Source organism: Hyperoodon ampullatus (assembly GCF_949752795.1).
Source record: "Hyperoodon ampullatus genome assembly, chromosome: 11".
In the NCBI taxonomy this organism is placed as follows: Eukaryota; Metazoa; Chordata; class Mammalia; order Artiodactyla; family Ziphiidae; genus Hyperoodon; species Hyperoodon ampullatus.
The window spans coordinates 74,360,102-74,385,791 of record NC_136924.1 but is presented as its reverse complement, the minus strand read 5'-3'; the positions used below and the strand labels follow the sequence as shown (position 1 = coordinate 74,385,791).

The window sequence follows — 25,690 nt, the reverse complement described above, 5'->3', positions numbered from 1 at the left end:
AGCCAACCTCAGGACACTGGTCCACAAGAGACCTCCCAGCTCCACATAATATCAAACGGCGAAAATCTTCCAGAGATCTCCATCTCAACACCAGCACCCAGCTTCACTCAACGACCAGCAAGCTACAGTGCTGGACACCCTATACCAAACAACTAGCAAGACAGGAACACAACGCCACTCATTAGCAGAGAGGTGGCCTAAAATCATAAAAAGTCTGCAGACACCCCAAAACACACCACCAGACGTGGACCTGCCCACCAGAAAGACAAGATCCAGCCTCATCCACCAGAACACAGGCACTAGTCCCCTCCACCAGGAAGCCTACACAACCCACTAAACCAACCTTAGCCACTGGGGACAGACACCAAAAACAACGGGAACTACGACCTGCAGCCTGCAAAAAGGAGACCCCAAACACAGTAACATAAGCAAAATGAGAAGACAGAAAAACACACAGCAGGAGAAGGAGCAAGATAAAAACCCACCAGACCTAACAAATGAAGAGGTAATAGGCAGTCTACCTGAAAAAGAATTCAGAATAATGATGGTAAAGATGATCCAAGATTCTATTTCCCAGATCCAAAATCTTGGAAATAGAATAGACAAAATGCAAGAAACAGTTAACAAGGACCTAGAAGAACTAAAGATGAATCAAGCATCGATGAAAAACACAATAAATGAAATAAAAAATACTCTAGATGGGATCAATAGCAGAATAACTGAGGCAGAAGAACGGATAAGTGAGGTGGAAGATAAAATAGTGGAAATAACTACTGCAGAGCAAAAGAAAGAAAAAAGAACGAAAAGAACAGAGGACAGCCTCAGAGACGTCTGGGACAACATTAAACGCAACAACATTCGAATTATAGGGGTTCCAGAAGAAGAAGAGAAAAAGAAAGGGACTGAGAAAATATTTGAAGAGATTATAGTTGAAAACTTCCCTAATATGGGAAAAGAAATAGTTAATCAAGTCCAGGAGGCACAGAGAGTCCCATACAGAATAAATCCAAGGAGAAATAAGCCAAGACACATATTAATCAAACTGTCAAAAATTAAACACAAAGAAATCATATTAAAAGCAGCAAGGCAAAACCAACAAATAACACACAAGGGAATCCCCATCAGGTTAACAGCTGATCTCTCAGCAGAAACTCTGCAAGCCAGAAGGGAGTGGCAGGACATAATTAAAGTGATGAAGGAGAAAAACCTGCAACCAAGACTACTCTACCCAGCAAGGATCTCAATCAGATTTGACGGAGAAATTAAAACCTTTACAGACAAGCAAAAGCTGAGAGAGTTCAGCACCACCAAACCAGCTTTACAACAAATGCTAAAGGAACTTCTCTAGGCAAGAAACACAACAGAAGGAAAAGACCTACAATAACGAACCCAAAACAGTTAAGGAAATGGGAATAGGAACACACATATCGATAATTACCTTAAATGTAAATGGACTAAATGCTCCCACCAAAAGACACAGATTGGCTGAATGGATACAAAAACAAGACCCATATATATGCTGTCTACAAGAGACCCACTTCAGACCTAGAGACACATACAGATTGAAAGTAAGGGGATGGAAAAAGATATTCCATGCAAATGGAAACCAAAAGAAAGCTGGAGTAGCAATTCTCATATCAGACAAAATAGACTTTAAAATAAAGACTACTAGAAGAGACAAAGAAGGACACTACATAATGATAAAGGGATCGATCCAAGAAGAAGATATAACAATTGTAAATATTTATGCATCAAACATAGGAGCACCTCAATACATAAGGCAAATACTAACAGCCATAAAAGGAGAAATCGACAGTAACACAATCATAGTAGGGGACTTTAACACCCCACTTTCACCAATGGACAGATCATCCAAAATGAAAATAAATAAGGAAACACAAGCTTTAAATGATACATTAAACAAGATGGACTTAATTGATATTTATAGGACATTCCATCCAAAAACAACAGAATACACATTTTTCTCAAGTGCTCATGGAACATTCTCCAGGATAGATCATATCTTGGGTCACAAATGAAGCCTTGGTAAATTTAAGAAAATTGAAATTGTATCAAGTATCTTTTCCGAGCACAATGCTATGAGACTAGATATCAGTTACAGGAAAAGAGCTGTAAAAAATACAAACACATGGAGGCTAAACAATACACTACTTAATAACGAAGTGATCACTGAAGAAATCAAAGAGGAAATTAAAAAATACCTAGAAACAAATGACAATGGGGACACGACAACCCAAAACCTATGGGATGCAGCAAAATCAGTTCTGAGAGGGACGTTTATAGCAATACAATCCCACCTTAAGAAACAGGAAACATCTCGAATAAACAACCTAACCTTGCACCTAAAGCAATTAGAGAAAGAAGAACAAAAACATCCCAAAGTTAGCAGAAGGAAAGAAATCATAAAAATCAGATCAGAAATAAATGAAAAAGTAATGAAGGAAACGATAGCAAAGATCAATAAAACTAAAAGCTGGTTCTTTGAGAAGATAAACAAAATTGATAAACCATTAGCCAGACTCATGAAGAAAAAAAAGGAGAAGGCTCAAATCAATAGAATTAGAAATGAAAAAGGATAAGTAACAACTGACACTGCAGAAATACAAAAGATCATGAGAGATTACTATAAGCAACTCTATGCCAATAAAATGGACAACCTGGAAGAAATGGACAAATTCTTAGAAATGCACAACCTGCCAAGACTGAATCAGGAAGAAATAGAAAATATGAACAGACCAATCACAAGCACTGAAATTGAAACTGTGATAAAAAATCTTCCAACAAACAAAAGCCCAGGACCAGATGGCTTCACAGGCGAATTCTATCAAGCATTTAGAGAAGAGCTAACACCTATCCTTCTCAAACTCTTCCAAAATATAGCAGAGGGAGGAACACTCCCAAACTCATTCTACGAGGCCACCATCACCTTGATACCAAAACCAGACAAGGATGTCACAAAGAAAGAAAACTACAGGCCAATATCACTGATGAACATAGATGCAAAAATCCTCAAGAAAATACTAGCAAACAGAATCCAACAGCACATTAAAAGGATCATACACCATGATCAAGTGGGGTTTATTCCAGGAATGCAAGGATTCTTCAATATACGCTAATCAATCAACGTGATACACCATATTAACAAATTGAAGGAGAAAAACCATATGATCATCTCAATAGATGCAGAGAAAGCTTTCGACAATATTCAACACCCATTTATGATAAAAACCCTGCAGAAAGTAGGCATAGAGGGAACTTTCCTAAACATAATAAAGGCCATATATGACAAACCCACAGCCAGCATCGTCCTCAATGGTGAAAAACTGAAACCATTTCCACTAAGGTCAGGAACAAGACAAGGTTGCCCACTCTCACCACTCTTATTCAACATAGTTTTGGAAGTTTTAGCCACAGCAATCAGAGAAGAAAAGGAAATAAAAGGAATCCAAATCGGAAAAGAAGAAGTAAAGCTGTCACTGTTTGCAGATGACATGATATTATACATAGAGAATCCTAAAGATGCTACCAGAAAACTACTAGAGCTAATCAATGAATTTGGTAAAGTTGCAGGATACAAAATTAATGCACAGAAATCTCTGGCATTCCTATATACTAATGATGAAAAATCTGAAAGTGAAATCAAGGAAACACTCCCATTTACCATTGCAACAAAAAGAATAAAATACCTAGGAATAAACCTACCTAAGGAGACAAAAGACCTGTATGCAGAAAATTATACGACACTGATGAAAGAAATTAAAGATGATACAAATAGATGGAGAGATGTACCATGTTCTTGGATTGGAAGAATCAACATTGTGAAAATGACTCTACTACCCAAAGCAATCTACAGATTCAGTGCAATCCCTATCAAACTACCACTGGCGTTTTTCACAGAACTAGAGCAAAAAATTTCACAATTTGTATGGAAACACAAAAGACCCCGAATAGCCAAAGCAATCTTGAGAACGAAAAATGGAGCTGGAGGAATCACGCTCCCTGACTTCAGACTATACTACAAAGCTACAGTAATGAAGACAGTATGGTAATGGCACAAAAACAGAAAGATAGATCAATGGAACAGGATAGAAAGCCCAGAGATAAACCCACGGACATATGGTCACCTTATCTTTGATAAAGGAGGCAGGAATGTACAGTGCAGAAAGGACAGTCTCTTCAATAAGTGGTGCTGGGAAAACTGGATAGGGACATGTAAAAGTATGAGATTAGATCACTCCCTAACACCATACACAAAAATAAGCTCAAAATGGATTAAAGACCTAAATGTAAGGCCAGACACTATCAAACTCTTAGAGGAAAACATAGGCAGAACACTCTATGACATCAGTCACAGCAAGATCCTTTTTGACCCACCTCCTAGAGAAATGGAAATAAAGACAAAAAGAAACACATGGGACCTAATGAAACTTCAAAGCTTTTGCACAGCAAAGGAAACCATAAACAAGACCAAAAGACAACCCTCAGAATGGGAGAAAATATTTGCAAATGAAGCAACTGACAAAGGATTAATCTCCAAAATTTATAAGCAGCTCATGCAGCTCAATAACAAAAAAACAAACAACCCAATCCAAAAATGGGCAGAAGACCTAAATAGACATTTCTCCACAGAGGATATACAGACTGCCAACAAACACATGAAAGGATGCTCAACATCTTTACTCATTAGAGAAATGCAAATCAAAACTACAATGAGATATCATCTCACACCAGTCAGAATGGCCATCATCAAAAAATCTAGAAACAATAAATGCTGGAGAGGGTGTGGAAAAAAGGGAACACTCTTGCACTGCTGGTGGGAATGTGAATTGGTACAGCCACTACGGAGAACGGTATGGAGGTTCCTTAAGAAACTACAAATAGAACTACCATATGACCCAGCAATCCCACTACTGGGCATATACCCTGAGAAAACCATAATTCAAAAAGAGACATGTACCAAAATGTTCATAGCAGCCCTATTTACAATAGCCCAGAGATGGAAACAACCTAAGTGTCCATCATCGGATGAATGGGTAAAGAAGATGTGGCACATATATACAATGGAATATTACTCAGCCATAAAAAGAAACGAAATTGAGCTATTTGTAATGAGGTGGATGGACCTAGAGTCTGTTATACAGAGTGAAGTAAGTCAGAAAGAGAAAGACAAATACTGTATGCTGACACATATATGTGGAATTTAAGAAAAAAAATGTCATGAAGAACATAGGGCTAAGACAGGAATAAAGACACAGATCTACTAGAGAATGGACTTGAGGATATGGGGAGGGGGAAGGGTAGGCTGTGACAAAGCCAAAGAGTGGCATGGACATATATACACTACCAAACGTAATGTAGATAGCTAGTGGGAAGCAGCCGCATAGCACAGGGAGATCAGCTCGGTGCTTTGTGACCGCCTGGAGTGTTGTGATAGGGAGGGTGGGAGGGAGACACAAAAGGGAGGGGATATGGGAACATATGTATATGTATAACTGATTAAATTGTTATAAAGCAAAAAAAAAAAAAAAAAAAAAAAAAAAGGCCTATACTACCCAAGTCAATCTACAGATTCAGTGCAATTCCTATCAAATTACCAATGGCATTTTTCACAGAACTAGAACAAAAAATCTTACAATTTGTATGGAGGCACAAAAGACACTGAATAGCCAAAGCAATCTTGAGAAAGAAAAACAGAGCTGAAGGACTCAAGCTCCGTGACGTCAATCTACACTATAAAGCTATGTTCATCAAAACACTATGGTAATGACACAAAAACAGAAATATAGATCAATGCAATAGGATAGAAAGCCCAGAAATACACTCACACATCTATGGTCTATTAATGTATGACAAAGTAGGTAAGACTATATAACAAAGGAAAGACTGTCTCTCCAATAAGTGGTGCTGGGAAAACTGGACAGCTACATGTAAAAAAATGAAAATAGGACTCTTTTAACACCATACTGAAAATAACTCAAAATGGGTTAAAGACCTAAATGTAAGACTGGACACTATAAAACTCTTAGAGGAAAACATAGGTAGAACACTCTTTGACATAAATCACCAATATCTTTTTTGATCCACCTCCTAGAGTAATGAAAATAAAACCAAAAATAAACAAATGGTACCTAATTAAACTCAAAAATTTTGCATAGCAAAGGAAACCACAAACACAATGAAAAGACAACCACAGAATGGGAAAAAATATTTGCAAACAAAGTGACCGACAAGGGATTAGTCTCCAAAGTTTACAAACAGCTCATGCAGCTCAATATCAAAAAACAAACGAGGCAATCAAAAATGAGCAGACGACCTAAATAGGCATTTCTCCAAAAAAGACATACATATGTCCAAGAGGCACATGAAAGTGCTCAAAATCATTAATTATTAGAGAAATGCAAATCAAACCTATAATAAGTATCACCTCACATGATTCAGAATCGCCATGATCAAAAAAATCTACAAACAATAAATGCTGGAGAGGGTATGGAGAAAAGGGAACCCTCTGGGTTCCCTGGTGGGAATGTAAATTGGTACAGCCACTATGGAGAACAGTATGGAGGTTCCTCAAAAAAATAAAGACAGAGCTACCATATGATTCAGCAATCCCACTCCTGGGCATATGTCTGGAGAAAAACATGGTTTGAAAGATACGTGCACCCCAGTGTTCATCACAGCACTGTTTACGACAGCCATGATATGGAAGCAACCCAAATGTCCATTGACAGATGAATGAAAAAAGAAGATGTGGTACATATATACAATGAAATATTACTCAGCCATTCAAGAGAATGAAATAATGCCATTTGCAACAACATAAATGGACCTTGAGATGATCATACTAAGTGAAGTAAGTCCAATTGAGAAAGACAAATATCATATGATATCGCTTATATGTGGGATCTAAAAAAAATGATAAAAGTGAACTTATTTACAAAACAGAAACACAGACTTAGAGAATGAACCTATGGTTCCTGGGGGGAAGGGTATCAGGGAGAGATAGATTGGGAGTTTGGAATTGACATGTATATACTGCTATATATAAAATAGTTAACCAACAGGGACCTACTGTATAGCACAGGGAAATCTGTGGGATATTCTCTAATAACCTAAAAGGGAAACGAATTGGAAAAAGAATACATACATATACATGTATAACAATAGATACATGCAGTGTATATAAATCACTTTGCTGTACACCTGAAACTAACACAACATTGTTAATCTACACGACTCCAATATAAAATAAAAATTTTAAAAATGGCAAAAATTAAAGATAAGGAGAGAATCTTAAAAGCAGCAAGAGGAAAGCAACTAGCTGCATAAAAGGGAACTCTAGAAGACCATCAACTGACTTTTCAGCAGAAAGTTGGCAGACCAGGAGGGAGTTGAATGATATATATAAAGTGATAAAAGGAAGAAAATTATAACCAAGTATACTCTACCTGGCAAGGCTATCATTCAGATTTCAAGGAGAGATAAAGAGCTTTACAGGCAAGCAAAGATAAAAAGGAGTTCAGCACAACTAAAAAGTTTTTACAAAAAATGTTAAAGGAAACTTGCTAAGTGGAAAAGAAAAGACAACAACTAGAAATATGAAAATTATGAAAGGAAAATTCTCATTGGTAAAGGCAAACATATGGTAACGGTAGTTAGATAAAGCACTTATAAAATTAGTAGGAAGTTTAAAGGACAAAAGTAGTGAAATCAACTATACCCACAACAAGCATTTAAGAGACACACAAAACAAAAAGATGTAAAGTATGATGTCAAAAATATGAAATGTGGCAGGGGGAGGAGTAAAATGAACGTGGTTGTTAGAAAGCACTTGAACTTGAGACTATCAATTTAAAAGAATCATATATATACACACACACACATATATATATAAAATCACGAACAAAAAACATAATAAATATGCACACAAAAAAGAGAAAGGAATCCAAATACAATGCTAAAGACAGTCATGAAATCAGAACAAAAGAGAGCAAAAGAAAAAGGAGCAAAAAAGAAAAACAAAAACAACCAGAAAACAATTAACAAAATGGCAATAAGTACATATCTACAAATAATTACTTTAAATGTAAATGAACTAAATGCTCCCATCAAAAGATATAGAATATGTTGTTACCTCTATGCCTACTTTGTGGAGAGCTTGTATCATAAATGGAGGTTGAAGTAATCAAAAGCTTTTTTCTGCATCTATTGAGATGAGCATATGGCTTTTATTCTTCAACTTGTTAATGTGTTGTATCACATTGATTGCTTTGCTGATATTGAAAAATCCTTGCATCCCTGGGATAAATTCCATTGATCATGGTGTATGATCCTTTTTATGTACTGTTGGATTTGGTTTGCTAATATTTTGTTGAGGATTTGTGCATCTATGCTCATCCCTGATATTGGCATATAGTTTTCTTTTATTGTGATCTCTTTATTTGTCTAGTTTTGGTATCAGGGTGAAATTGGCCTCATAGATGAGTTTGGAAGCATTCTTTCCTCTGAAATATTTTGAAATAGTTTGAGAAGTATAGGTGTTAACTTTTCTCTAAATGTTTTGTAGACTTCAGCTGTAAAGTGTTCTGGTCCTGGACTTTTGTTTATTGGGAGTTTTTTGATTACTGATCCAATTTCATACTGATCAGTGGTCTGTTCATATTTACTACTTCTTCCTGGTTTAGTGATGGGAGAAAGTAATTTCTAAGAAGTTTTCCATTTCTTCTAGGTTGTCCATTTTATTGGTGTACAGTTGTTTGCAGTAAATGCCATATATGGCAAACCCACAGCTAACATCATACTCAACAGTGAAAAGCTGAAAGCATTTTCTCTAAGATCAGAAACAAGAGAAGGATGCCCACTCTCACCACTTTTATTCAATATAGTTTTGGAAGTCCTGGCCACAGCAACCAGATAACAAAATGTAAAAAAAAGAATCCAAATTTCAAAGTAACAAGTAAATGTGACACTGTTTGCAGATAATATGAATATATAGAAATACACATAGATAATATAATAAATGGAAAATACTAAATACACCACCAGAAAACTGATAGAGCTCAGCAATGAATCTGGTAAAGTTGAAGGATAAAAAATTAATATACAGAAATTTGTTGCATTTCTATACACTAACAATGAACTATCAGAAAGAGAAATTGAGGAACCATCTCATTTCCCATGGCATCAAAAAAATAAAATACCTAGGAATACATTTACCTAAGGAGGCAAGAGACCTGTACTTGGAAAACTATCAGGCACTGATGAAAGTTACTGAAGATGACACCAACAGATGGAAAGATTTATCACATTCATGAACTGGAAGAATTAATATTGTTTAAATGACAGTACTGCCCATGGCAATCTACAGATTCAATGCAACCCCTATCAAAGTACCCATGGTACTTTTACAGAAGTATAACAAATAATTTTAAAATTTGTGTGGAGACACAAAAGACCCTGAATAACCAAAGCAATATTGTGAAAGAAGAACAGATCTGGAGGAATCATACTCCCTGACTTCAGACTATACTACGAAGCTACAGTAATCAAAGTAGTACAGTATTGTCACAAAAACAGACACATAGATCAATAGAACATAATAGAGAGCCCAGAAGTAAACCCACAAACTTATGATCAATTAATCTACAACAAAGGATGCAAGAATATACAATGGAGAAAAGACAGTATCTTCAATAATTGATGCTGATAAAACTGGAAAGTTACATGTAAAACAATGAGACTAGAACATTTCCTCACTCCATATACAAAATAAACCCCAAATGAAATAAAGACCTAAATGTAAGGCCAGAAACCATAAATATTCTAGAAGAAAACATGGCCAGAATACTCTTTGACAAAAATCATAGCAATTATTTTTTTGGATTTGTCTCCTAAAGCAAAGGAAATGAAAGCAAAAATAAACAAACAGGACCTAGTTAGACTTAAAAAACTTCTGCACAGCAAAGAAAATCATTGACAAAATGAAGAGACAACCTTCCAAATGGGAGAAAGTATTTGCTAATAGTATGACTGATTAGGGCTTAATATCCAAAATATATAAACAGCTCATACAACTCAATATCAAAAACCCCCAAACAATCCAATTAAAACATGGACCAAAGAACTGAATAGACCTTTTTTCCAAAGAAGACAGACAGATGGCCAACAGGCACATGAAAAATGCTCAACATTGTTATTCTTCAGAGAAATACAAATTAAAACCACAGTGAGATACACCTGTCAGAATTTGGTATCATCAAAAAAGAACACAAATAACAAATGTTGGCAAGGATGTGGAGAAAAATGAGCCCTTGTACACTGTTGGTGAGAATGTAAATTGGTGCTGCCATGGTGGAAAACAGTATGGAGTTTTCTCAAAAAACTAAAAATAGAACTACTATATGATCCAGCAATTCCACTCCTGGGTATATATCCTAAGGAAAAACAAAATCACTAATTTGAAAAGATACATGTGCCCCAATGTTCATAGCAGCATTATTTACAATTGTCAAGATATAGAAGCAACCTAAGTGTTCATCAACAGATTAATGGATAAAGAAAATGTGGTTCTGTCTATAATGGAATACTACCCAGCCATAAAAAACAGTGAAAATTTGTCATTTGCAAAAACATGGGTGAAGTTGGAGTATATTATGTTAAGTGAAATAAGTCAGACAGAGAAAGACATATACTGTATGATATCACATACATGTGGAATCCTAAAAAAACAAAATAAGTAGGGAATTCAACAAAAAGGAAACAGACTCACAGACATAGGGAACTAATTAGTGGTAGGGGGGCAGTATAGGGGTAGGAGATTATGAGGTACAAACAATCATGTATGAAATAAATAAGCTAAAAGGATATATTGTGCAATACAGTAGTATAGCCAATATTTTATAATAACTATAAATGGAGTATAACCTTTAAAAATTGTGAATCACTATGTTGTACAACTGTAACTTTTATTGTACATCAACTATATCTCAAAAAAAAAGATGTAAGCTGATCCACACCCCAATAAAAAGATATAGAGTAGATTAAGAGATTAAATAACAAGACCTATACATATGCTGCCTGCAAGAGACTCACTTCAGATCTAAAGACACACATAGACTGAAAGTTGAGGGGACAGAAAATGGTACTCCATGTGAATGGAAACAAAAAAATAGCTAGGGTGCCAATCAGACAAAAGAGACTTTAAAACAAAATTATAACAAGAGACAAAGAAGAACACTACATAATTATAGGGATTGATCCAACAAGAAGATATAACAATTGTAAATACATATGCACCCAATCTAGGAGCACATAATAGATAAAGCACATATTAACAAAAATAATGGGAGAAAATGACAGTAACACAATAATAGTAGGAGACTTTACACTCCATTTACATCAATGGATAGATTATCTAGGGAGAAAATCAAAGAGAAAACACCGGCCATAGGACACATTAGAGCAGATGGCTTAATAGATACACATAGAACGTTCCATCCAAAAGCAGTATAATGCATACTCTTCTCAAGTGTTCATGGAACATTCTTAGGATAGATCACATGGTACACTGTAAAACAAGTTTCAAAAAATTGAAGACAATAGTAATCATATCAATCATCTTTTCCAGCCACAAAACTATGAGATTAGAAATCAACTGTGAAAGAGAGAAAGAAAAAAGAAAGAAAGAAGGAGGGACAGAGGGAGGGAGGGAAGGAGATGGGGAGGGAGGGAGATGGGGGCAAAGGAGGGAGGGAGGGAGGGAGGGGGGAAGGAAGGGAGGGAGAGAGGGAGGGAGGCAGATGGCAAAAATGCAAACACCTAGCATCTAAAAAACGTGCTAGAAACTCTGTGGACCATTACAGTAGTGGTCTCAACTGGAGGCATGTGTGAACAAATCTCACAAATAATGCTGAAGAAGGCCAGACACAAAACCACTATGTGACTTTGTTTATATAAAATTCAAAACCAGGCAACACTAAACTATGGTAATAGATGTCAGAAAAGTAATTACTTTGCAGGAGGGTGAATACTGAATGGGAAAGGGAAGAAAATGGCTTCTGCAGTGTTGGTAAACCTGTTTCTTGATGCAGGGGCTTGTTATATAGTCAATTTGTGAAAATCAATTGCACTGTATATATAAGATCTGTACGCTTTGACTTACAAAGTTTATTTTTAAAATGGACCCTTTAGTTCTATCTCTTATGTTTAGAAAGCCCTTCCAAACTGAGAGGTTATTTCATAGTCATCTATTTTCTTTTCTTTATGTTGTTTTCTTTCTACTTATGTGGAAATTATTTCAGTCAATAATATGAATTTTAATTTTTAAGTTAGTTTGAATCTTATATATAAATTATTTCAAGTCATATGAAAGTATCTGTTATATTTCAATTTATCATTCTTCTTATTCTCATTCAAAAGTAGAAACTTCGTTGTTCTTGAATAAACAGCTACCTCTTTACTGGGTGCCAACCTGAGTTAATGTATAATGTTGGATTTGGGAGATAGATTTTAATATTAACTATTGTCTACAGACCAAATTAAAAAGTAACATTTGTAGATAACTTGAGTTTTTTTCCTATGCCAAGAAGTTAATCCTAATTCAGCAATGGTGACACTAGAGATATAAAATGATTTATTTTGGAAAGGTGGACTTAAAACCCACATCTTTTCTAACACACATTTATAAAACCTCAGCTCCATTCATTTACCCTAATTCCTGAGCTTACTAGAATGCTTTGTCCTATTCTCAACAGTTCTTCCCTGTAAATTCCCTTTCTTCTGTTTCTATAAATATATAAATTATATGACTCTATAAATTCTCTTTCTTCCATTTTTATGATTCAGGCTTTTTTTAGTTCTGATTTCTTTTCTCTTTTCCTAAGCTACTTTGTATAAAATATTTTCTACTGCTCTGTTGCTCTCTTTACTATTCTTTCAGTATCAGTTTACTTTAAAAAAACGTATCCCCATTACATTATTGTACAAATTATGATACTGTTGTAAAAAAAACACCAATTTCAGCCTAGTAACAAATATTTATAATTTTTTCCATAAATACCCATATTTGTTCCATCTTTTAACCTAGTGAAAACTGCAAATAATTACAGAATTAACTTTAGAAAATTCATTCTAATGACAATAATGGCATCCATTCATTGTTTATTGCTTACAGATGCAGGAGTTGGCAATTAAAGTGGTGGATGAGAGCAAGGGAGGCATCAATATGATTATGATCTTTCAAGTGTGCAAGCCTGGGATTATTATAATGCCTAGGGATGATATTCAAGGGGTGTAAATCAATAGAGTCAAAGTAAATATAAGAATACAAAAACATTTGTCTACTCACCTATTAATAATTAGCCATTGTTCAGAGTCTCTTGTGTCCCTTCCTAATAACCCCAGCTTCTGGGAAACTTCCCCTAGGCTCTCAAGGCCACCCCACAATCCAGCAATTAAAAGGTTGACCTTGAAAAAGAAAAGAACTTCCAGGACCCTACTCCCATTGCTCTCATCTATTTTGACAGGTGACAAACCTTTGAAATCTTACCCCTGGTAATCTTACAATGGAATAAAACTCATGAGAGGAATGACAGATTTAAGGGTAAAATTGATGAAAATTGAACATAAGCAAATATTAGGGCTCAGTCTCCTATTTGTAAAATAAAGAGTTAACTCTAAAGGTCCCTTCAGCACTAAGGACTCTAATATTACCTTATTACAAAAATTAGAAATTAACTTATTTTCCAAACTTGATTGATGATACTGTAATGGAAGCAAATGAATAGTAAGGTGATCAAAAATAAAAATTTACACTATAAATGTATTTTTTAATTTGAATTTGATAATTCTACATGAAGTTGGTAAAACTCATCAGAATTTGAACATGGAATAAAGCATAAAGTTAATTAAGCTGTATGACAAGAAGATCATAGATAAGTGAATATAAAATCTAAGATGTCTATAAATTAAAAAAAGAGCAAATGACAGCTGAATTAATTACTAAATGCCCGAAGTTTCACTAGAGAAATAAAAGCTCTTATAGTATTCAAGATAATTTAACAATTTCAAGTAAAGTGTGGAAATGAGGAGATAAATAACAAACACTGATGGAGAACTGAGAGTCCATTAGATAGACAACATGGTTATTTAAACTACTATTTTCTATAACAATGAAATAACACAGCAAGAACCTACTATTGGGTTGGGCAGAAAGATAGTTCGGGTTTTTCTGTAACATCAAATGAACTTTTTGGCCAACCCAATACATTAAAGGTATTATAATCTGTACTGTGAGTAATAATAAGACAAAACACAGTCCTTAACCTCAAGGAGTTTACAATTTAATATGAGAGATAAAGCAGAAAGAAATAATTTTAATATAAGACATATTATGTTAGATATGCTAATAAATATTCCTAAATGGCAAGTGCAACACACAAGAGAGAAGGATTAAATGAATTTAGACATATAAAGAAATCTTTCAGACAATTCACAGCATTTAAATTGAGCCAGAATAGAAAACCAACAGGCAAAAATAAACACAGAAGAAGTTTTCCATGTGTTGAGGCTATCTAAGCAAATATATGGTGATAGAAGAGAGCAGGGCAAACTCTGACACTGCATAGTTGATAGTGGCTTAGAATAGCACTTCCCAAAATCTATCCTGCATATATCTTTTAGTTAAGCACCAGTTTGAAATGTTTATATAATTTTCTTCAAAATCTTGTTGAAAATAAGAAAAGTCTTTTTTTTCCTTGAAATACAGATCTGAGAGAATCCAAAATCATTCAAAGTGAGTAAGAGAATATAAAAATATTAAGAAAAATTAAAATATTGTTGTATAAAGATTGGAGTTTTTCATTAAGTCACATCACCTGGCAAGCTGTCTGGCACATAGTACATGTTCGATAACAATTTCTTCCAAAATTAATTAACAGAATTTCTACTGGATGATAAATAAATAAAAACATACAGAAGTAAAAAATTGATTGCCACTTCAGTTTTCAAATATATACTAATTAAATCATTCTTTCATGAGAGCAAGAGTAATAGATTGAAGGGGAAAGGAGGACAACACAAGCTAAATGTGAGAAAAATCATTACTTAAACTTTTAGTAGGTGGAAGAAAAAATAGTAAGTAAAATGTAGATTATGAAATTCTGTTTAATAGCATTTTTTTTTAAGTTTCAAAGAAGTAATAGGTAATGGAATAAGAAAAGATGCTGACTCTTATCTATTGAATGCGTGTTTAGGACATTGAAGGTTAATTGCAAGTAAATAGAGGACTATTGTTAGAGAAAGATTAATTAGAATAAGTGAGGAAATTAAAATAATCAGAAAAATATAAAGGTTTATATAAAAGCCTCCTTGTAAATGAGTTATAATGTCTCAGACAATGTTAAGTTCTTGAGCGAAGCACTGAACCAGGAATCAGTTACTTCATACCATGATGACATATAATCACGTAAATAAAACACCAAATGCATTTATCAAATATTATTTTCAAAGGTGACATACTAGAAAATGATAACATTTGTACAGCATTTCACAGATACATTTATTTACTTATAATGAGTATCATTATTTTAAATGACTACATTTGAAAAATTCAGAGTGATAAGGAAATTTTTACTCTATGTTCAGAGGACACCACAAGCCAGGATTTTATGACTGGCAGTTCACTAGCTCAGCCACTTCATCAAATCATCATTTTCTGGGAGACAGAAATTTACTCAGTGGCCCTTTTACAATCAGCCCCACATTAGAACCACTTGGCTTAAATGCAGAGCTGTTCCATTAATGCTCCTTGAATTTTAAATTAAGCTACTAAGTCAGCTGAAGCAACCTGAAGAATTTGAAGCTTTTCAAGGATACTACCACTGATTGTTTTATAACCCAGACAAGGCAGTTTCTTAGCACTTCAGCTTTTCAATTGTTAAAATGAGATCTAAATATTCTTCCTTCACATCACTTGATGAAATGGTAGGAATTATGGGAATGATTTTAGAAAATTAGTGTAACTTGTTGAAATTAAGTACATAAGTACATTTAAACCAATTATTCATACCAAGGTGAAGCGACGTCTGCACTCTCAAATCACTGTTAATGTGTTAAAGTTTTAAAAAAGTACATATGACTATATTTCTTTTATTTTAAAGTAGCTCAGGATACCTATTTTAATGTCAGCTGGTTGCCTGCTCAACAGCATTACCACATTTTTGTATACCTCATAGATGCACAAGATGTTTGCTACAGAATTAATTTCAAGTTGATGAATTGAGTCAGACATACCATCAGATTTCCAACCTAAGATCACACCAATTCCTAAAGTTCCTAATCTGTAAATACCATTATCACCTCAATTATCTGATGTACCCTAGCAAGTAAAACACAATATAAGTATGTAACACTGTCAACCATTTTTCACTTGAAGTTTTGACTGAAATACTCTCTAGATTGAAACATCAGATTACTCTATTGGTTTCCTATGGTTAAATTTATAGACTAAATAAGATAGATGACTGACCAACTTTTCTCCACTTTGTAAGGGGACAACTCTAAACTTGTATCAAATGCAGACAAATAAAACTGATCTAAAAATAAAACAATTGATATAAACTTACTTATATGCATATTATATGGTCTTTGTTAAAAACATAATAAACAGAAACCTCAATTAAATACAGCCAGGAGATCAGCAGAGGAAGCTCTCTCACCCTGCAACAATAGCAGAGTCCAAAGGAGAAGAAAGACTCATCTTCCTTCTTGGCAAGGACTCAAACAATGAAAAGCCACAGAGTCTTTCTTTCTTTCTTTCTTTCTTTCTTTCTTTCTTTCTTTCTTTCTTTCTTTCTTTCTTTCTTTCTTTTTGTTTTGTAACATCTTTATTGGAGTATAATTGCTTTACAATGGTATGTTAGTCTCTATAACAAAGTGAATCAGCTATACATATACATATACATATATCCCCATATCTCTTCCCTCTTGCGTCTCCCTCCCACCCTCACTATCCCACCCATCTAGGTGGTCACAAAGCGCCAAGCTGACCTTCCTGTGCCATGTGGCTGCTTCCCACTAGCTATCAGTTTTACATTTGGTAGTGTATATATGTCCATGCCAGTTTCTTACTTTGTCCCAGCTTACCCTTCCCCCTCCCTGTGTCCTCAAGTCCAATCTCTAGTAGGTCGGTGTCTTTATTCCCATCCTGCCCATAGGTTCTGTAAATTGATACAGCCACTATGGAGAACAGTATGGAGATTCCTTAAAAAACTAAAAATAGAACTACCATATGACCCAGCAATCCCACTACTGGGCATATACTCTGAGGAGAACATAATTCAAAAAGAGTCATGTTCAATGCAGCTCTATTTACAATAGCCAGGACATGGAAGCAACCTAAGTGTCCATCGACAGATGAATGGATAAAGAAGATGTGGCACATATATACAATTTAATATTACTCAGCCATAAAAAGAAACGAAATTGAGTTATTTGTAGTGAGGTGGATGGACCTAGAGTCTGTCATACAGAGTGAAGTAAATCAGAAAGAGAAAAAAAAAATACAGATTTTTTCTTTACTGTAGCTCTCCCAACTTCTTTTTCTTCTTTATAAAAGCAGCCCCTTCCCTTGCCCTGCAGGGATTTGCATGTGGCTTGCCCTGGTTACAGACTCTGAATTGAGATTCTCCACTGATCCTAAATAAAGCCATCTTTGCTGGAGAAATATCTGGCAGTTTATTTGTTTCAGGTCAACAATTTCATTAAACTTTACACAGTGCTGTCCAATATGATAACTACCAACCAGATGTTGCTACAAGGCACTTGAAATGTAGCCATTCTCAATTGAGATGTGCCGTAAGCATGAAATACATACCAGATTTCAAAGACTTAGTATAAACAATTTAAAACTTTCTCCTTAATAATTTTATATTGATTCCATAATAAAATAACATTTTGCATGTATAAGATTAAATTTAAAAAATTATTATTACATCAATTTCACTGGCTTAGTTTTACTTGTTAAGGTTGCCACTAGAAAATTTGAAATACACATATGACTCACATTATATTTCTACTGCACAAAGCTAGTCTAGCTGTCATAAAAAAAAAAAAAAAAAAGATGGAAGCCACCAAGCAGATACTGTTTTCTAAAAAGAAGAATCAAAAGCACTCGGATATACACTTAGATATACAATTTAAATAATGATACACATATAGGATTTATGACAAATATTAAAGATGGCAGGAAGACAAAGAACAGAAAACAGTCTCTGCTGATAATTACATTGTATCATAAAACACGAGTATCATATGATGTTCACTCTGATTTAAGAAAAGAACATCTACATTGAAAAATTATGCCAAATATATAAAAATGAATGCAAAAATGTAATAACAATACGTTAATATACAACATGTAACCACAAGGTGGAATATCAACTTGTATCACAATCTACACAGTGACTATTTTATTGTATTATAAAACTTATATCTGCATTATTTTATAACTTTTAAGCATCATTTTATCAGAGACTAAATTGCCTATCAAATTTCATATATTATTTAGTTGAAAGGATTATCAAATTCATTTAATGATGATTTTAATTTTGCTTTTTATAAGTCATTCACAAAATGATAATTTTGCTTACATAAAAAAAAAAAAACCTAAAAAAAAATAAAAAAAACAAAAAACCCCCAAAACCTGCTTTAGTGTACATGGATTATACAGAATTCCACATTAAAATATTTTATATTCAAATATAGAGATATATTTCACATTAAAGAAAACATTTTTACCCCAACATTAAAAAGTTATATAAGCCACTTATATAATTAAAATGCACTCCTCTCATTATTCTACTAATTGTAAAATTCATTTTGAAGAAATATTTAAAGTTCCCCTAACAATCTTTTTCCCCCCAACTTCACCCTTTTATTGTCAGACAGTTTTGAACTCCTCAGGCTTCCTTTGAATGTGCTGTTCATGATGGAATATCTACCACCTGCCAATCTTTCTCCCAAATAATTGATAATCCAATGACAACACAAACTTATAAAATCATGTATCCAAATATTTTCTTTGCTGCTAAATTCATGTCTCCAAGAATCATTTTTAATTGAAAAAAGTTCCTAAAGCTAATGAATCAAATGCTTTACTTCTTTGAACTACATTTCATAAATGATGTCTTTCTCTAACTCTACTTTTCAATCTATCCCTACTGTCTTTCACTTGCCTTTGCTCTCACTCTAATTCACATAATATGATGCAGCTCTTTTATACATTTCACTAGCCTGTTTGATGTCTCTTAGGATTCTGTCAAAATATAAACTCATTCATCTCTACCAAATTACCAAACTTCTTGTTACATAAGACTTTTACCTAAGAATGATTCATCCATTTTTTACATCATATTGAAAGCAAGGTACAGGAATACCTTGGAGGTATAGTTAGTCTGGTGCCAGACCACCACAGTAAAGTAAATATCATAATAAAGTGAGTCACATGAATTTTTTGGTTTTGCAGTACATATAAAAGTTATTTTCATTCTCCAAATAGATCACATGCTGGCCAAAAAACAAGTCTCTATAAATTTAAGAAGATTGCAATCATATCAAGCATCTTCTATGACCACAACAGTATGAGACTAGAAATAAACACAGAAAACACTGCAAAACCACAAAATGTTAAGGCTAAACAATATGCTACTAAACAATCAATGGGTCACTGAAAAAACCAAAGAGGACATTAAAAAAGACCTGAAGACAAATAAAAATGGAAACACAGTGATCCAAAAGTTATGGGATGCAGCAAAAGCTGTTCTAAGAGGGAAGTTTATAGTGATATAAGCCTACCTCAGGAAACAAGAAACTCTCAAATAAAGAATCAAACCTTACACACAAAGGAACTAAAAAAGAAGAACAAATAAAACCCAAAGATAGTAGAAGGAGAGAAATAATAAGTATCAGAGAAGAAATATATGAAACAGAAAGTAAAAACAGAAAAGACCAATGAATCAGAAGCTAGTTATCTGAAACAATAAACATATTGATAAACATTTAGCCATGCTCATCAATAAATAAAGGGGGCCCAAATAAATAAAATCAGAAATGAAAGGGACAAGTTACAACTGATATCACAGAAATACAAAAGATCATAAGAGAATACTAAAAACAATTATACACCAATAAAATGAACAACCTAACATAAAATAGACAACTAAGAAGAAATAGATAAATTCCTAGAAATGTACACTCTCCCAAGGCTAAATCAAGAGGACATTTTAAAAAAAGACCAATTCCAGTGATTACATTGAATTAGTAATCAAAAAACTCCCCAAAAACAAAAGTTCAGGACCAGATGGATTCACAGGTCAATTCTATCATCATTTAAATCACTCAAGCATTTAACCATCATTTAATCATTTAACACACAATCATTTAACACCTCTCCTTCTCAAACCTATTCCAAAAAGTTGAAGAGGAAGGTATCACAGAATCACTATGATACCAAAACCAGACAAGATGTCACAAAAAAGAAATTTACAGGCAAATATCACTGATGAGCAGACATGCAAAAATCCTCAATAAAATATTAGCAGACGTAATTCAAAATACATTTAAAGGATCATAGACCATGATCACGTAGTATTTATCCCAAGGATGCAAGAATGGTTCAATATCTGCAAATCAATAAATGTAGTACACCACATTAACAAACAAAAGGTTAAAAAGCATGTGATCATCTCAAGAGATGCAGAAAAATCTGACAAATTCAACATCCATTTATGATAAAAACTCTTAACAAACTGGATATATAGGAAACATACCTCAACATAATAAAGGCTATACATGATAAGCCCACAGCCAACATCATACTCAATGCAGAAAGGCTCAAAGCATTTCCTCTAAGATCAGGAACAAGAAGAAGATGCCCACTCCTGCCACTTTCATTCAACAAAGTATTAAAAGTTCCAACCACAGAAATCAGATGAGAAAAAAAATTAAAAGGAATCCAAACTGGAAAGGAAGAAGTAAAGTGTCACTCTTTGCAGATGACATGATACTATATATATATATATATATATGTATATATATATATATATATATATATATGAAATTCTAAAAATGCTATCAGAAAACTATTAAAACTAACAAATACATTCAGTAAGTGTCAGGATACAAAATTAACATACAGAAATCTGTTGCATTCCTATACACTAAAAACAAACTATCAGAAAGAGAAATTAAGAAAACAATCCAAGTTACAACTACATCAAAAAAATAAAATACCTAGGAATAAATTTAACCAAGGAGGTAAAAGATTTATACTCAGAATATTATAATATATTGTTGAAAGAAATTGAAGATGAAACAAAACAAAACAAAACAAAATGGAATGACATACTATGCTCACGGATAGGAAGGATTTATATTGTTAAAGTGACCATACTACCCAAGGCAATCTACAGATTCAAAATCATCCCTATCAAAATACCAATGGCATTTTTCACAGAACTAGGATCAATAACTCCCAAATTTGTATGGAAATCTCTGATAGACAAAACAATCTTGAGAGAGAAGAAGAAAGCTTCAGGTATCACTCTACCTGATTTCAAAGTGTACTACAAAGCTACTGTAATCAAAATATTATGGTACTAGAACAAAAACAGAACCATACATCAGTGGAACAGAATAGAGAACCCAGAAATAAACCCATATTTACATGGTCAATTAATCTACAACAAAGGAGGGAAGAATACAAAATGGAAAAAAGAAAGATTGCTCAATAAATAATGTTGGGAATACTGGACAGCTATATTCACAAGACTCAACCTGGGATACGTATTCACACCATACACAAAAATAAACTCAAAATGGTTTAAGACTTAAGTGTAAGAACTGAATCTATAAAATGCCTAAAAGAAAAAAGTAGGCAGTATACTCTCTTACATTCACCTTAGCAATATTTTTTTTTTGGATCTGTCTCCACAGGCAAAGGAAACAAAAGAAAAGGTGGACAAACGGGACTATATCAAACCAAAAAGCTTTTGTACATCAGAAGAAACTATCAAGAAATAAAAACACAGCTTACTGAATGAAAGAAGATATTAGCAAACAATATATCTGAAAAGGGGTTAATATCAAAAATGTGGAAGGAACTCATACAACTCAACAACAACAAAAACAAATAAACAGAATAAGAAATGGGAGAGGACCTAAGTAGACACTTTTCCAAAGAAGACAGACAGATGGCACATACACCAGACACATGAAATGATGCTCAACATCACTAATCATCAGGAAAATTTCAAATCAAAACCACAATGAGATATCACTTTACACATGTTCAGAATGACTATCATCAAAAAGACAACAAATAACAAGTGTTGGTGAGAATATGGAGCAAAGGGAAACCTCATGTATTGTTGGTGGGATTGTAAATTGGTAAAGCTACTATGGAACACAGTAAGACAAATTCTCAGAAAATTAAAGAACCACCACATGATCCAGCAATTTCACTTCTAGGTATTTTCCCAAAGAAAACAACAATACTAATTTGAAAAGATATATGCACACCAATGATCATTGCAGCATTATTTACAATAGCCAATATATGGAAGCAACCCAAGTTTCATTTGATAGATGAGGAAGATGATACACACACACACACACACACACACACAATGGAATGTTACTTAGAAATTAAAAAAAATTGAAATCTTACCATTTGCGACATGGATGAATCTAGAGGATATTATAATAAGTGAAGTAAGTCAGACAGAAAAAGACAAATACCTCATGATGTCACTTACATGTATAATGTAAAACAAACAAACAAAACTAACAAACAAAATGAAAACAGACTCATAGATACAGAGGACTACTGGGTGGGTGCCAGAACATAGGCAGGTAGTGGGTATGTGAAATAGGTGTAGGTGGTTAAGAGGTACAAACCTGCAATTATATAACAACTAAGTCATGGCATACTACACAACATAAGCAATATGTTCAATAACATTGTAATAACTTTCTGTGATGATAGATGGTTATAAGACTTATCCTGGTGATAATTTCATAATCTATGCAAATGTTAAAATACTTTGTAGTACACCTGAAACTAACAATATTGTATGCCAACTCTATTTCATTTTAAAATGTTATGTTCACACTGTATTGTTGTCTATTAAGTTTGTAATAGCATTATGTCTAAAAGAAGAAACGTGCATACCTTAATTAGAAAATACTTAATCACTAAAAATGCTAATCATCATCTGAGCCTTTGGCGAGTCACAATCTTGCTGCTGGTGGAGGTTCTTGCCTTGATGAATTTTTCTACCCAGGTAAGCAGAAGAAATAAGGGGAGGTGCTTCCTCAGGACAGGCCACTTTTTCAATCAAATTTGTTCCTGTATTAACAGTAGTGCTTGGGTATCTAGACATTTTCATTTTGGGGGGCTTGGCTGCTGGCTTATATAAAACACAGAGAGAATGGCCTTGCTTAGATCTTGAGCTTTAACCTAATGCTTCAGCTCCATTTACCAGTGAGCTCTAGGCTGGAATGGAGAACACTAGCCAAGTAAAATTAAGTGACTTTGATTTCCCACTTGTCATTCTCCTTTGGTATCTGTATATTCAGTCCCTTCAGGAACCACCTAAAGAAACAGTTATCTAGAGCAAGGTGAGATTTAAGCATGTCTGGGTTCCTTGGCTTAACGTCATTTAAAAACACCTCAATATCAGTCCTACTTAAAACAGTAGAAACAGTGGGAAAATACTTAAAAAAGAAAGAGAAAAAGTAGTGTGTTCCACTCTTTTACTCATTAACATGCTGTGGTATGCAGAGGGAGACCATGATTTTGGAGCTCTGCTTAACTATTTTTATTGGCAATCACCAGGCATAATTCCAGAGTTTGTTTTGCTGTTTCTTTGTGAGGTGTGGGTCTTTTTTTTTTCTTTTTGGAGGGGGAGCTCAGGTGTGTTCCCATGGATGATAGGTGTAGAAAGGTTATAGGAATCTTCAGAGAGATTATGAGATACAGAAATTTGAGAATCACTACTCTAGATATAAAACTAGAATCTGTAAATTGTGCATAATGAGAACTCATCAAGTCCAAGTTGAAAATCTTCATTATATTACTAGAAAGGAGGACGACCTCTATTTTATTTCACAAGTTAGATACAATCATTCTTAAAATCTCATGTGAACACCTCAGTAATGCTTAGAAAAACAGGACAAAAATATTCAATCTAAAATTAAAATTTGAAAATGTGGTCATTTCAGTATATTTACTTCTTAAAGCATTATACATTTTAAGAGCAAAAACAAAAGAAAAGACAATGCCTTACCTTCCATCTCGATCCCAGTCATACACCTCTACTTTGACTGTTCTGTCCATGGGGAAAACAGAGTGAAGTTACTTAGTAAGATCAAATTAACATATGATTAACATATGATTGAATGTTAAAAAATGTTATAGATTTTCTTAGATAAAATACTGTATGCTTTCAGGTTTTACAAAATAGTTTAAAGTTGATTTTGCTAATTTTAATACTATTCTTCAATTTATATCTTAAAATAGGTTTCTAAAATCATACAGATTTTTAATTCTTTAAACAGAGTAAGAAAGTATATGGGAAAAGCATTTATAGTTTGACATAGCTTCTGGATGGAGAGGTATAGAGCTACTCCTCCACTCTTCAAAACCATTATCTTAGAGACATATTTCTCAAACTCAGCATGGATCAGAATCACATGGAGGGCTTGTCAAAACGTGAACTGTTGGACCTCATGCCCAGTGTTCCCAGTTCAGTAGCCCTGGGTTGGGCACAAGACTTTAATTTCTACAAGTTTCATCAGGTGCTGCTGATGCTGCTAACTAGGAACCATATTATAAGAATCACTTTCTTAAAATGAGTCCAATTAAATAAAGTTATGATACTATTAAATGAATAAAGTGACAGTCAAGTAGCATAAATTTTAAAGTAAATTTAATGACATATACCAATCAATAGTTCTTTCTATGATATTTGTTAATATAATAAATCATTTTTCTAATATACGAGTAATAAGATAAAAAATATCTTTTGGGGTGAGTAGGGGTTTTTGTATTATAATCTTATAATCAACTTTCATAAGAAAAAGAAAACAACTTTGATACTAAGAAATCTTCAGGTATATTGTGGGAAGATCTTCAGGGCCACATAACCCTCCTATTTGTAAAACACCAGAATTTCCCTGTTCTACATCTCTAGAACTTTTATAATTCAGCAACCATGGGAGCAATGATGTCAAATAGGATTCTCAGGAGTAAATCAGGGTTTATAACTTATGTAGTCATAATCTTATGTATATTGTATATTTACTTATTCCTCTCTAGAAAGATAATACCAAATGAAAATATTGAGGCAATGAAAATTCTGGGATGACTTTTGAATATGTTAAACAAATATTCAATATATTTTTAACACTTTGTCCATTTTTTTCTTGAAAAATTAGTTAAACTAAATTTTAATTTCTCATATTATCCCTCCTCCCCTAATCATTGTGGATTTAAAAAAAAGTTATTTAAAAAATTCTGAATAAATCAACTATGCTTTTGCAAATACACATTTATATTGGTAAAGGAACAAACTTAATTTTTAAAATTCAACTTAGATTATTGGATACAAACTCT

General features: G+C 33.7%; 1 protein-coding gene across 1 annotated transcript in view; it reads right to left on the bottom strand.

The window, feature by feature from the left end:
- CPNE8 (copine 8) overlaps positions 1–25,690 on the bottom strand; it is a gene marked incomplete at both ends in the record, with an annotated part of 219,565 nt that overhangs the window by 116,056 nt on the left and 77,819 nt on the right. The window contains one exon of the mRNA XM_079714215.1: positions 24,363–24,404. Coding sequence (XP_079570341.1) covers positions 24,363–24,404 — 42 coding nt within the window. The remainder of the gene's footprint in view (positions 1–24,362; positions 24,405–25,690) is intronic.